The sequence below is a fragment of the Pelodiscus sinensis genome, chromosome 3, assembly GCF_049634645.1.
Source record: "Pelodiscus sinensis isolate JC-2024 chromosome 3, ASM4963464v1, whole genome shotgun sequence".
NCBI lineage: Eukaryota > Metazoa > Chordata > Testudines > Trionychidae > Pelodiscus > Pelodiscus sinensis.
Window position 1 is genome coordinate 125,237,878 of NC_134713.1, and position 15,840 is coordinate 125,253,717.

Consider the following 15,840-nt stretch of genomic DNA (forward strand, 5'->3'; position numbering starts at 1 on the left):
AAATTAAAACAAGATGCACGTTAGCACATATTTGAATTTCACAATAACTAAACATATTTGTATGAAAACCAGGAATTTTCCTCATACTGGGATAAGCTACCATTCCATTATATGTTCATGTTTTCTGCAGTAAGTAGATATTAATATTAGAAACAATGGTTTTACAGGCATTTAATTGTTGTTTAAAATTATTTTTGTTTAATGTTTCTGTAAAAGTAATAAAAGGTAGCACTATGAAGAATTCATTCAAATCTATTTATCTCCAAAGCATTTTACCAACATTATTTCTCACAATTCTTTGAGGTAAATATTATTTTCCTATTTTACAGATAAATAAACTTATCCACAAAGAGGTACAGTTCAGTTCTACTTTGAAAAGTGATCTGGGGGAGAAGTGGGGAAATGGTATAATGTAGTCTCCATTTCTCAATCACATTCAAGATCAAATCTGTTCAGATTAAACGTAAAAAAATATTTTTTTTCCTTAACTCAAGGTCTCTGCAAACTCAGCCTGGAATTGCTGAGCTCTGGGTAATACATGCATCATTAGGGATAAGGATTCTGCAACTGGAATTTAGTTATCAGGTCTGCTGATAACATGTGAGCCAGAACAGACTCCAGTTCACTCTCTCATAGTTGCCTTGACTCTGCAGAACCAAGAGAATTAAAAACTAGTACAAACATATTTAAATTAGGGATATTATATAGTGTGCAATTGAATAGTCATGTAACTGCATCAAATTTAGCTGTTATATGACTATTCAACAGTCCCCGGGGGCAAGGTTGGCCCTTGCCACCTCATGCTGCTGCCTATCAGAGGTAGCAGAATAAAGTGTCAGGCAGGAGCTGGTCTGCAAGGGCAGCCAGTTTAAAAACCAGCTCCCGCCTGCCCCCCTCACCCTTCATGCAGCTGTGTCTCTGCTCATGGGGGGGGGGCAGATCCAGTGCTCATGGGGAGCCGGCTTAAAGCAGAGGCATCAAAGTGACAGGGGGAAATGCTTGTAGTCAACAGGATTAACTGATACACCCAGATTTATCGGTTAATCGTGTAGTTGTCTACATATTGACATTCGAAAGTTAAATAGTTTTTAAAAAGCCACAAAGGTAAACTGATCTATTGCGTAAGAAGGTGCCATTTATACATAGCCACTTTTCAGAGTGCCATCTCAATTTAAGACAGGACTATGCAGCACTTTAAAGACTAACAAGATGGTTTATTAGGTGATAAGCTTTTGTGGGCCAGACCCACTTCCTCAGATCAAATTGTGGAATTTTGACAATTTTCTTCCACAATTTGATCTGAGGAAGTGGGTCTGGCCCACGAAAGCTCATCACCTAATAAACCATCTTGTTAGTCTTTAAAGTGCTGCATGGTCTTGTCTTTTGTCTCAGCAAGACCAGACTAACACGGCTACATCTCTATTACTATCTCAATTTAAGTGACTCTTTAAGGTAAAAGAAAGCAGGATTAGCACACAAGGTTTGTGCTTCATGTCTTATGCTCGGATCATATCACTGTTGTCTCTATGTGCTCAATCTTGCAAAGTACTGAGCATGCTGGCCCTGAACTAGCAAAGCATTTAAGCACACGCTTAACTTTAAGCAGATGAATAGTCTCACCAACTTCAATGAGACTACTCACATGGTTAAATTTTTATCACATGCTTAAATGCTGTGCTGGATCATAGCCTTCAAAGTTCAGCACCTTGCATGATCGAGCCCTAAGCAAGCTGAACCACTGGGATGGGTGAAAATAATCAGGGAAGCTGAAGCCAAATATATTCAGGTGCACAGTATTATTGACAGACTCAAGATATGTGGTGGTCAGGGAGTGGCAGAACAAACAAAACAAGGAAGAAAGACAGGATTGAAGTAACGGCATGTTTAAAAAAATGAGATAAGCTGATTTTGAAGAAGAGATTTGTCTAGTAAAACCTGTAGAAATAAAAGCAGAGCATGTGCAAAAGAGCAGCCTATGAATTGTTGCCAACATAAGTCAAACTGAAACTGCATCATAAGGAACAAAAGGAAAATGTGATCTGTAGTCCTTATTGAAAGGAGGGGCCAATGTATGGTAAGTTACAGTTTTATTCAAAGAAAACAAACAATATGATAGTTATGTTGAGTGGGCCATTGGGATACTGTGGAAAATTGTGTTGCAAATTATATGTATCACTTGTCTCATTTCTTACAGAAAAATGTTCTGCTGTTCCTGGCAATTTTCCCTGGGAAGAAACAGGTATTTATTAGTTGTACCTGCTGGGCAGTATGCATTTTTTTTCGTATGTACTGTGATAATACAAAAATGCAACAAATTGCTGAAGTTTGTCTTATTTAAAACAAAAACAAACTTTACCAATACCATTTGTTTTCTTTGCTAAATTCCAATTATATCATTATACTTACAATCCCGCTCACTACACTGCATCTTGCTGGGTTAAAATCATACAACAATACACTCTTTTAGATCTGACTGCATAGAGTTGTGCTTCTTCATCTGGTATAGTCTACAAGTATCTAGCACTGTAGCACCTGCTGAAGAATTCAAACACAGGAGAGGCAGGACAAACTCCTGGGTCAGATGCAGAAAAAGTATAAGTGCTTTAGTGGTGATGTGAGTGACACAGCAGCTCAATGAATTGCACACCTATCTTGGTATTTACGATGTGCCCTTCTCTGTGGTACCCTAGCATTAACAGCCATTGTATATGCATAAAAATGTGCAGAAATACTGCGTTCTCCAACCCTTGCTTGTAAATGCCATTGAGAGTGCTTACAACCTCTGCTGCCTTTCCATCTCTCCTCTTCTTTTTCTAGTCATCTAATCTAGTCATGCCAAGTTTTCCTTGGATTGTTATTGAGCAAAAGCAATGTTATTGAGCAAGATGGCAATCTACCTAAAGTTATCTGGATTCCCTCCATGTGATCACAGAGATTCTTTGGTCCCCCAGACCAAACATTTCAAGATCACTTGAAATTCAGTGATCACAAGGAAGGTTTTGCAAAAGCCCAGCACTGAAATGAGAGATCCTCATTCTGAGGCAAAAGAGTCACTTAAAAGCCAGCTTCATGTTACTAGTTTGAAGTATAAACAATTGCTCTAACCACTGTGACCCAAGAATAGCCTGGTTAAGGGTGGGGGAGTAACTAATAGAACAGGAAATGGAACTCACTCACTGTCAGTGTGTCAGGAGGGGAGTGTGTGAATGAATGGGTATGACCATGAGAGGGAGGTTGGCTGAGAAGAGCATTCTTGTCATCTCAGTTCCTTCTTTGATGCTTCCTGTGTACTCCTAAAACACGTTAATCTTATCCTGTGTCAGGGAGTAGCCTGGAAAAGGGATGTTTAAAAGGCTCCTACTTTTAAAAGGACAGGATTTAGAAGTTTTCTGGTTTCACTTGGGAAGATCAAACAATTAAGGGAGGCTAGTTTCACAGTTAAAGCTGAATTATGAATTCCAGAGAGGGCTGACGTACAATGTATTCTTAAAAAATCTAGCACCTTTTTGTTTAAGTTGTATTACGTGTTTGCACATAAAACACGACCACTTGTGAGAGCTGGAAGACCACTACTTTCACATGCAGTTTGGGGTCTCCCTCCAGTTAAGTCACAGAATGTGTGGGGTTTATAGTTGGGAGGGAGTTATGCAGTTCAATTTACAATGAGGAATGTGAAAGTATAAACATAGAAATGATTAAAGTGATAAGGCCTGGGCTTATTGATTAACATTCACTGTGACACGCAGGCTCCTGCCCCACTCCTGGGGAGCTGGCTGCCACCCACGCTGCTACCTCTGTATCAGAGGCAGCAGTATGTATCAGGAGCTGGCTTAAAAAACAGATCCTGGAGCACACCGGCTGCTGCAACGCACTGCAGGTGCAGGTAACTGTATAACCTCTGCAGATTTTCAACAGTTACACGTTTACTCAATTACCCATTTTTTTAACATCCCTATTTAAAATACCATGAGAACTAGGAGCAATTTTGATGCAAGTACTTTAATTTTACATGCCAGCCATCTGGCTCAGTTTTGGTTTAGGTGGATCCCGTTCTTCCTGTATAGGCGCCTCCTTTCCCAAAAGCTTCCCTAGTTTTTAGGCCAAAATTAGTACTGTTTGTTTGCAATATGCCTTAACAGATTACAACAGGCAAGTGGGTGGTGGCAATTTTTTTTTTTAATTATTTTGCCATTTCCTTTTTCACTTCTAAACAAGGGGACCTTTTATAGAATCTTTTCCTGGTTCTTCAATGCAACATTCAAATGTGTCTCATCCACATTGAGAAGATACCCTGCAACACAGAAGCAGAAGGACTAGACTGCAGATATATCTGGAACCGGGAAAAATCAAAGTCCGGATAGTCTGTTGGTAGTGCTCAGAACCTACAACTTGGGCCAGATTTCAGAAATACTCAGCTTCCATGCAGGTACCTAAATGAACTGGCTGGATTTTCTGAAGTGCTCAGCATCTAGTAACTTCCATGGTTTTCAATTCAGATAGATTTGATTCAATATTAAATAGCAAATAAATCTTTATTGGGGTGATTACTTGTTTAAGGGCTTGCTAATGTGACATGGACCCTATATCACTAGTTCAAATCCAGCACAGGACAATAATCACCAAAATTTGCCATCATCTGGTGTCTGCTGTTCAGTGATGTATGGCAAGTGGTTATTTGCTGATTTCACTTATAACAAGTACCAAATATTAAGTACATAACCATTTACATCAACAAACATACTTTTATCATTTATCAGCTGGTATAGGCTCAGTTCTGCACATCTTACTTATACTAATTTCCCAATGAGGTCAACAAGATTAGATCCAATGAATAAACTGATTTAATGGCACAATCCGACAACCCTTTAAGCTGATAGCAAAAAAAGGAATTGATTTATCATTGATCAAGTCCTAAATGGATTTCCTAATATGGCACAAGCCCATTTAACACACATTTAACATGTAATGATGTTATGCATCTAACAAGATTTTACTGAATTTAGTTTGTTTCACAATCTTGTAATAAACTTCTTATAGTAATTCATGATGCAGCTTCAGAATGACCAGTATCTTAGTCAGACTTCCAAGTGCAACAATTTTGGTTGATTTTATTAATATGTATATTGTTTCACAGTTATCAGAAAACATAGTACTTCTGGAAAACTTTAGTCTTAATATTGTATGACCCTCCACCCCAACAAAAGTTCATTGATTTCTCAATACAGAACTCAGACAACACTAAAATAAATTGCAAGCAACATATGTTATGCTGTCATATTTTTCACTTCATGCTGTACCTATAAAGGAGCTATTTCCACAGGTGAAATCCCAGCTCTCTTAAAGTTAATTTGAAAACTTCCATTGTCTCCAGTGGGACTAGGATTTCACCCTATATTAGTACAATTTAGAGTACTGAAAACAGAAACACCTGAATATCTTCACCATAAAAAAAACCTATTAAAGTCCAGACTGTTCTAGCTGTCCAGCATCACAATATGTAATCATACACACAAGATCTACATTCGAATCTACATTCATATATCATGTAGTGACAGAACGGTTTTTCTACTTTTTGAGAAGGACACAAAGTTTACCAATCTCAAAAATCCAGAAGCTTGATTTGATAACATGTTTTATGAGTAATAAGAGGTTTTCCAACTCTTTGGCTAAGAGAAAACATTACAACATAACTGTTGCTGTATGGAGGGAGAATTGCATTATAATGGAAGAAAATGTTGTATGGGAGTGCAGGGATTATGTCAATGCCCTTCTTTCTCAATCAGGCAAACTATAGCCCTTAAACCAGTGTTTCTTAAACTGTTTAAGACCGAGAAACACAAAACAATATATTTTTTTATGAGAAAAACTAAGGATTTTTTGTTGAGGAAAAAAAAAGGCTGGGGGGAAAAAAGGGTCGGGGGGAAAGTTATTGAGAAAAAAAGGTCATCTGCCCCTTTAAGGGTGGCCATTTTGAACTCTGTTCTCCATGGCACACGTCCTACTGACAGTTTAAGAAACACTGCCTTAAACCCTTAGATAAAAGAAAATTTTGCCTTTTGACTATGGAAGAAGAAGAGCCAGAAATGATGCCTTCGTCTCCACTCAAACAAGTAAACTTACAACAATTACCTGCTTTCACAGCTAGAAAACAAGAAGAGGGTGAGATGCTTAAGGCAGCTGTCTTCTATTTTTATAGGTTCCAAATGCCTGTATGAGTCTGTAATCCCTCTCCACTTCCCTCCCTCTTTTCCAATCTGCTTCAAGAGTCTGCTCTGTGATGTCTTTGAGGTCCACCAAAATTAACACATTTATAACCTCTTTCATTCTATTTCGTTGCTATAGTTTTTCATGTATCTTATCTCAGGGGTCATTTAGGATTCTTGCTGAATTATTTATCAGCATTTTTACTATTCACTTTTGACAGACAGATAAAATAAGATGTAAGAAGAAACTGTAATGAGAGAAAACGAAACTAATGAAAATAAGTGATGCAGGTCCTTGTTTTCTCCCTAGTCTGTGGTGAGGGGAAATGGGAGCCAATAAGTATATGTATTATGGCAGAAATCCACCCTAAAAATAGTAGAAGCAAACTTTACCTGCAGCTACACACAGGTATCACAATCACAGATGGAAAAGTCCCATTAGTCATCTAGTCCGTGCCACAAGCTTGCTCCCTCCAGTACTTTGTTTTCTCTTGTTTTAAATTTCCTAAATAACTGGGTTGCCTCCATTTACTTTGGGGGACTACTCCACACCCAACCCATCTCAGTGTGAGGAAGTTTCCTGATATTAAGTCTAAACTTTTTCTTTGAATTTCATCCCATTATTCGTCATTAGCATAAATTACACCACTCTCATTAGCAGGGCTCGACAAATAATGCAATCTACTCGCCCGGGGCAAGTAGATTGCAACCCTGAAGAGCCGGGTTTGGGCGATCTGCGCATGCGCAGAACAATCTGCTCATGCGCAGATCACCGGACAGCGCGGCTGGCGAGCGGGACTCGCCGCAGTTCGGTGAGCCCTGCTCATTAGTTATATCCTTTATTATCACGGCAATTGTTACAATGTCCCCTTCCGCCCCCATTACTGTTCACACACTCTTTAAATTCCATCATGAATCAAATAGCTAAATCTGTAGAGCCACCTCTTATTTGTTACTCTTGTCTTAACTATCATCAGTTTGCAAATATTTTACCAGGATGAGGTGCATAGACAATACAGTTTAGCAGGCGTGACTTCCTCAGAGCAGCAGAAAGGAAAGAATATTGCTGGTCAGTGATATGATGTCTGTGTGTACATGACCACTGTACAAAGAATAACCACATTTCACATATAATATCTTTTTTCTAATTTCATCAGTGACAGTTCTCCACAGAGAATACAGATACAAACCTTATTGTATTAAGAACTGATTTTAGGGTGAGAGGATTCCCAACCCCAACATATTCTGCATGTTGAATCATTTCGAGTTCTTGTACAGGTTTCACCTTCACATCAAGGGTTCTCAAACTTCATTGCACCACAACCCTCTTCTGATAAAAGTTACTATACAACCCCAGGAGACTGTAATGAAGCCTGAGCCCCACTGACTCAGTTGGGAGGCCTGTAACTTGAATACCAACACTCAAGGCTGAAACCCTCAAGCTTTGGCCTGAGGTGGCAGGGCCTAGGTTTTGACCCTGGGTCCCAGCAAGTCTAACCCAACCCTGGAGACCCCATTAAAATGGGGTCCTGACCCACTTTGGGGTCCCAACCCACAGTTTGAGAACCACTGTTTTACATGAGTGAAGGGGCCAAAAGACACTTCTCCATAACATTCATTTGACTCTTAACATGAGAAAAGGTAGGCTCCTCAACCATTTTATTTTTACATTCCCAGGCAAAGTATCAACTCACCTATTACATGGTCTCTGGCTGATTGGAGAGATCCAGGCGAAAAGAGCTTCAAGCCATATACTGTGTAAATTGTAGGATTTTTGTCTTTAGATCCAGCATCTAACAGCAAAATAAGGCCACACAAAATACAAAAATAAACTGGTCTGCTGTACATTATGATTTGATTGTGTCCCTGGAAAAGACAAGCAAACAAAATATTTCTTACTGTTGTACTTCATCTTCCTTTTTATGTCCATGACAACATCTAGGCACTTCATAAAACTGGTAAGGGGCAGAAAAGCCAGGCAATAAGTATTTTCTATACCATATTCCTGCTCTTCCTCTTCTAGTCTTAGTCCAATCTATATGAGCTCAGTTCTTTGAGTCCTTCTCCTCCATTCCACTTTGTCCTCAGAAAATTCACAATGAATCAAATGCTTTCATTTGACATCCATTCATCTAGTTTTGGGACTTCCAACATTTCTCTTACTCTCCACTTCTAAATTTAACATTCTGCTTCCTATATATTCTTTCAGTCTTTTTGCATATCCTAACCATCTAAGCCTGGATTCCTTCAGCTTTTCTGTAATTGGTGCCACTTTTGCATGTCCCCTAATTTGTTTGTTCTGTTAATTAGTAATACAATGCTACAAGTGATTTTATCCATTTCAGAATAGTCAAAGGCATAAGTAGCAATTAAAGAGCAAGGTGCTTATCTGCCATTTGTGCCTTATAAAATCTGGCATTTGTGCTTTTGAAAATCTGCTCTTTCAGGCCTTTCAAAAATAATTCAGCATTTGTATAGAAGTAATTTCCATACTCCAAGAAAAATCTAGATCTAGCTGTATTTTGCTCTTTAATAACAAACTTTACATTTGCATTTTTCTTTTCAAATGTAAATAAAGTTAGTTTTAATCAGTGTCTGGCTTTATGTACGCTGCCCTTTATGTCCAACATTTATTAAATGAATAATAAAATTACAGTTTTTAATTGATATTATAATTTGCATTACATTAAGACAAGGGAGTAATTGCTGCCAACATCATAGAAAAGCTTTATGACTCTCACAGGTATAAAGTTTCAACTTTTCTTCTTTAGTACATTGTGTGTATGTTATGTCTTATTGTAGATCACAACAGAAATAGGTTTAAAGATCTTGATTTAACCAGTCATATTACACAAAATCAATACACAGTTTGTCAGAACAAGCAGTTTCAGCTCAGACAACACCTTCCAGCTCACCTTCTCTAATTCAGGAAGGGTAGGGATGGTACAAGGGAAAATTAATCCTTAGAAAAGATATACTTGAGTTCAAATGTAGCTCTCTTTCATCTCTGTGGCATAGCTCCTATTTCTCTTTTGCCTCTGTTTCACTCCCTAATGCCACAATTATAGCTGGTTCCCTACTTTAATGTTTCGGCTCTGCACCAAGAATCCTAATACTGTTGCCCTTCTTGGGACACAGCTTTATATTGGAGAAGACAGGAACGGACTCCAGACATTTCCAGATTTTCTGGGCTAGATCCAGAAAAGAGATTTAGATTCAGCATTGTAATGCCTTACTTTTAATTACCCTGACATGACCATCCAATGAAGTCTACCATCCCAAGTTAGGTCCCCAAATTCCCTATACAATGCATGGGGAGCATCAGGTATCCAAGAATGGAATCAAAAGCTGACACTTAGGGTACGTCTACACTGCACGGCTATTTTGGGATACTAGAGGCATCCTGAAATAGCTACCCCACGTCTACACAAGCCGCCTGTTATTTTAAAATATTTTTCGAAATAATGGGTATGCTATTTCGCCATATCGGTAAACCTTGTTGCACGAGGGCTAAAGGATGGCTCAAAATAGCGTGTTAGTTCAGAATTTGGCACTGTGTAGATGCACCAAATTTCAAAATAAGCTATTTCGAAATATATTCGAAATACGATACACAATTTGCATAGTGCAAATTGTGTATCTTATTTTGAGTTTAGGGTTCTGTGTAGATGCACCCATACTTAGTAAGATACTTAGTAAGCTGGGACCTGACTAAGCTAACCAATGGGAGATGCTACTAAAATGGATGAGACTTAGGTCCCACTCTCAAATAGAATTTGGCACCTCCCTCTGTCTAAGAGTCACAGCCTGAACCCTCTCTTGGAGTCAGGCACCTAAGTAATTTCTCGCACAAAATAATGGAGGGGTTATAGTACTCTCGTGGCGCGGGGGTTACCCAGGTTCAAATTCCTTCTCTGACTCATGCTGCTGTAACTACTTAAATAAGATTAAAGAGGGATCAGGAACACTACCACCTATGAAGTTTTGTGCAAGGCTTGATCTGGAAAGAGACCTCTAAGGGTATGTCTACACTACCCCGCTAGTTCGAACTAGCGGGGTAATGTATGCATACCGAACTTGCTAATGAAGCCCGGGATTTGAATTTCCCGGGCTTCATTAGCATAAAGCCGGCGCCGCCATTTTTAAAAGCCGGCTAGTGCGAACCCCGTGCCGCGCGACTACACGCGGCACGGGCTAGATAGTTCGGAATGGCTACGTAGTTCGAACTATCTAGCCCGTGCCGCGTGTAGCCGCGCTGCACGGGGTTCGCACTAGCCGGCTTTTAAAAATGGCGGCGCCGGCTTTATGCTAATGAAGCCCAGGAAATTCAAATCCCGGGCTTCATTAGCAAGTTCGGTATGTATACATTACCCCGCTAGTTCGAACTAGCGGGGTAGTGTAGACATACCCAAAGAGTGCCTACCAAATTAGGCCCCACAAGTGAGATCAGGAGGACAATGCCTTGTTTGAGGATTTCACTGCAGTTTATGCATGAGCTAGATACCTGGGACGTAGATGGTTGGGCACACTCCCAGTGGCAGAAATTTAAGGTGTCACGTGGACTTCATCAGAGGAAACCTAGGGAAGTTAGGTTTTTGAAGATCTAAATTTTCAACTTAAGTATCTCAAGCTGCAGTAAGGCAGCAAAATCCCTTTTGGATCTAGCCCTCTGTGTCCCATAGCTGAAATAATCCTTGACTCAAAGGTATAGATGGGGCAGTTTATGAGCAAGAAAAAGGAGGGGGAAGGAATGCACCTGGAATGGGCATTGGGGTTAATTCCTTTCATTTAAATTCCTCCTGCTGCTAGCTCCTCAGGCAGAGTTACTACTTGATGAGGCAATTAGGAGGCAAGAAGGAAAGAGAAACATGGACCTTCAAAAGCACCAGAAAAAAGAAAGGGTAGGAACACTACTTCTGTGATCTAGGTGGGAAAGCTTGCATTGGTCTAGTTCACCCAGTTGCAAAGCTCTAGCTTCCTCTGTCAAGTTATCAGAGTGTTGGCAGACATTTCCCACTCAAAATTCAGCTTCATATTTTTAGCTAATATTGCAATGAGAACCAGAAATCTTTCTGTAAATCAGAGACACCTGCCACCTGTATTCTAAGTAACTTACAGAAGGGTATGTCTATACTAGCCCCCTAGTTCAATCTAGGGAGGCTAATGAGGGCGACCGAAATTGCAAATGAAGCACGGGATTTAAATATCCCGCGCTTCATTAGCATGTTCCCGGTCGGTTGCCATTTTAGAAATTGCCTAGCCTGAAGTAACTGCCCGCATCTACACACGGCAGTGAAACAGGGCTTTATTTCAGAATCCCAACTCAAATTAGCTGGTAAACCTCACTGCAGGAGGAATAACAGCTAATTCAATTTAGGGCTTTAATTCGGAATCCCGTTTCACTGCCGCGTGTAGACACGGGCAGTTACTTCAGGCTAGTCAATTTCTAAAATGGCAACCGGCTGGGAACTTGCTAATGAAGCGCGGGATATTTAAATCCCGCGCTTCATTTGCAATTTTGGTCGCCCTCATTAGCCTCCCTAGATTGAGCTAGGGGGCTAGTGTAGATATACCCGAAGTGTTTACAATGAACATTTTTCTATTTTTTTAAATATATTTTTATCATTAGCCAAGTCCTTAGTGGGAATATATTTCCTATATTATTACAATGGTTATTGCTGTTATCACCAAAATGATGCCTCGCACAGCCTGCTTTAAAACAAACCCTTACCCTGTGCAGTCAATCTCATCTTATTTCTGTTTAATGAATTTACCATTCAGCTAAAGTCTTGCCCTAGGATTTCAACCTGAAGTTTGCTTAGCCCAGACCCTAGATCTTCTCCAGAGAGAGTGTCACTGACATCTTGACTGCAGCAACTAGCCAGCTATCCAAAAGTGTTGGCAGAACTCATTCAACCCTTATTTCACAGGATCAATGCCTGCTAAAGGTTGGGTGTTTTGGGCAGAATTGGCTGGCCAAAAGTTACCTAATGATCAAAAATTAAAAGGAAACATTTTAAAAACTGCCCGTTTGATACTGTAACAACCGAGCTAGCTCATTAATGGGTAGCTTCACCTTATCCAGACTGAGCTGGAGGGTGATGGTCTAGCCTGCAAAGGGCACAGCCTTGCTTAGTTTAACAACCAGCCAGTTAAGGCTCCATAATTCTCAAAGGCCATTAAAATGAAGTGTCTGTTGTAAGCCAGAGGGGACTGGGGCTGCATGCAAGTAGAAGCAGGCCGGAGGCAGCAGGGAAATGCCTGCAGAGGGAAGGTTGGGGGAGCATAAGCCTGAGAACTGGGACTACAAGTTGAAGTCTGGGAAGGAAACCTGTGGAGCCTATTGCTTGGAGTACCATCAGTGCTTGCCTCTAAGCTCACAGTACATAGAGCACCCTGCCAGATATCAAGAGGACAGGTGTTCACCACACACAGTGACATCCTGCAGTGTGGGCAGTTACACTACAGAAGCATGGCTATTTTCACATGCTCTAATTGTGAGACCAAGTAGCTATGATGGCAATTCTAAGGGCAGGCACTCCCAACATTTCCTGAACATCCTTGCTTTTGGTCAGGCTAGAAATGTCTTTAAAAACCCTCTTGCAACCCACCTAACCAGTGCTCAAATTGCAGAGGACAGGAGTAGGGTGTTCTTCACTTCTGCCTCATGGTCCCCCTCTCACTATTGGTTAAATTAAAGCAAGCCTCTTGACACTGAGGGACCCACTATTTCCCCCCCATAATTATCTGGAACTGCACATCCCCATAATGAAAACTCTTTAAAAAAAAGTATTTTCAGGCATTTAAATAATTCAGTTTATTTTCTGGGAGGTGGCTGAGTCCATTCTTTTTTGTTCCTCAATTTGTTTTATTCACCTCTTAAATACTGTACATTTTCATAAAGAGTTTCCTGCCAGACCCTTCACTACCAAGGTCTAGCCTCAGGATTTTAATTTTCAGAAGGCCTGATTCCTTTCACTGTTTCCTTCTACCAATCTCCAATGTAGTTTGGGTAGAAACACATTATATTGTGTTCCCAAGGATATCTGACCTTTGCTGCTTTTTTAAAGAACTCCCATAATTACAGGTCTGATTCTGCAAAGTTGACGTTGGTCTTTTTTTCTCATCAATCGTTCTTTGTTAAAAAAAAATCAAAGCTTCACTGAGCGCTGAACTGATGCCACCTCATTCAGGCTGAAAGCTCATCATATCTCACAAGCTAAGTCCTGTTGGCAGCTGGATGAGAGTTCTCAAAGGAAAATGCAGATTTCTCCAGGAAATGACTGATGGTGTGGGTGAGTTAGTAGGTGGGACCTCTTTTCTCAAAACCAGTATTAAATGTATATCCTGACCTATGGTGTTGCTGAGTGGCATTGTACTGTTAATGGTGCTGTTTTCTGGGGAGGCTTAAAAATGAGGACCCACCCACTCTCCACTGTAAGAGTTCCCAGTGCACATTTTGCAAGAGAGTGTTAATCTTTTTTTTCTTGTCTCTGTTCCAATTTGCGTAATTATATTTTGCTTTAAAGCCCTGTGCAGTTTCAGTCAGCTATAGTATTCTTCTTCCTGTCCTTAATCATTGTGTAGTGACACTATATGCTGGTGAACAGCTGCAGCTTTTCTTCCCGGGATTGGCCTGATTGTAACAGTGAGTGAAGCAATTCCTGTTTGTGTACTGAAATCTCATAGCAGTTTTGCCTATGTAAGGATAGTTGGATCAAACTCATGGTTTGTGGGATTCTCTGGAATGAAATGCACTACATAAAATGTACCGTACCACCAGCATTATTCTATTTTTCGTATGAATGTGAACTATTTTGATTGTACATTAATGTACCTGCTACCTGTAGTGATATTCCCCATTAAGTGTTGTTCTTTGTTTCAGGTATATCACTTTGAAATGCTGAACTCCCTTAGGAATGCTTCAGTGGAGGATAAATAACCCTGTATACTTACAAGAAGTTAAATGTCTTAAGTTTACATGATTCAAGCTGGTTCAAAAAACATTTCTGTGGGGTGAGGAATGGAGAAAATACCAACATATATTTAAAGAAAATATTAACAGCTTTTCTGACAGCAAGCTCAAGGGTAAAAAGAACATTTTATACACTGGCAAGTCAAAGGATGCCCTGAGTGTGAAAAGCCAAGATCAAAGTGACAAGGTTTCAGGTTTGCCTTGTGAAATGTTGCCGTAAACCCATTTGTATTTCCAAAATGTAATGTAAGTGAGCATCTCTTCTCTAATAAAAAAGCCATTTCTTCACAATCCATTTTTTAAATGTGGAAGAAGGGACAAAGTGACCATATTTTTTGGGCCTTCAGCTTGAATCATACTTTGATATTAATATTGACAGATTATAATCGCTTTTGGGATCAATCAATTAGCAAGACAGCAGATTACTAGGAACTGGCATGCTTACACTGCATTTTGGGTTCATGAAATGTGAATTAAGTCAAAGTGAAGCCTAGTTAGCATTTAATCATGGCCTCAATAGTATACGAAAGGCTGCAATTTTCTGTGTCTCTTTAATTAGTTATATGTCCGTGAAAAACCAAGTAAAAATAGAAACCTTGGTATTAAAATGAGGAGTGTTTTCTAATTGTTTTAATGTGTTATTCATTTACCTTAGAGACAAACCACACTCAAGAAAAACACTTAAAAAGCACAGAATTTTAGGAACAATTCCTCAGTGTCATGTACACTAATGATGAAAGACTATTTTAGCTTTGTGCTACATTTTTGGTATAGTGCTAAAGTAAAAATCTGGGTAACTACTTTAAGTATTATGACTAGCTAGCCAGAGGTTTAGCTCCAAACATACTTTATTCCCAAGCAGACATATGATTGTGCACAAATATGTTTACAGTACAGTTTGTTAAATTTTATTCCTGCTACTGAATATGTTGGAATGAGGTCTCCTATGCAGAATTAATGGATCTCCATTTATCAGATGATCTCTAAACAGTTTAAAAAAGGTGGGTAAATACTATTTCCCCCACTCCACAGATGAGGAAACTGAGGTACCAAGAGATTATTTAAAATCAGACAGTGGGTCACTGGAACAGAGTCAGGAGCATCACTGTGTCCACAAGGACCCCAACTATGTAACACCTTGACTGGTAGGGATAGACTTTAGAGCTGAGAAATATTCTCACCAACTTTAATCACAGTGAAATCACAGCTCTTACGTATTCCTGTTATGTTGATATTTGTCTGAAGAGGATTTGCTTACATGAAATGTGTGAGTCCATCTTGAAAGTCTCTTTGTGGATGCAGCATATGATAGGATAGAAATTAGAGAAAAGAAAGGCAGCAGCAAGGATGCGGATGTGAGAGTGGGAAATGCTCAAAGGAGAAACAGAAGGTGATTCTCTGCTTTCAAGTAGGGTTTCCAGGTGTCCGGTATTCACCTGGACAGTCCGGTATTTTCGCCTCCTGTCTGGTAAAAAAATTCAGAAAATACCAGACACCGAAGATGTCCGGTATTTTCTGTTTTTTCCCCCGGCCTGGAGGCAAAAATGCCAGGCACCTGTCAACCCTACAAATACTCAGCGCCCTAACCCCCAACACCCCCAGCCTCCAGCCCCCTTGCTTATCTGGTTCCGCAAGGCTGCCGGCACAAAATGGCTGCCGGCA

The 15,840-nt window shown here is 39.9% G+C and overlaps 1 protein-coding gene across 1 annotated transcript in view; it reads right to left on the bottom strand.

Annotated features, from left to right (window-relative positions):
* Nucleotides 1-15,840, bottom strand: part of PCNX2 (pecanex 2) — a 225,416-nt gene that overhangs the window by 145,978 nt on the left and 63,598 nt on the right. The window contains exon 13 of the mRNA XM_075924756.1: nt 7,898-8,069. Coding sequence (XP_075780871.1) covers nt 7,898-8,069 — 172 coding nt within the window. The remainder of the gene's footprint in view (nt 1-7,897; nt 8,070-15,840) is intronic.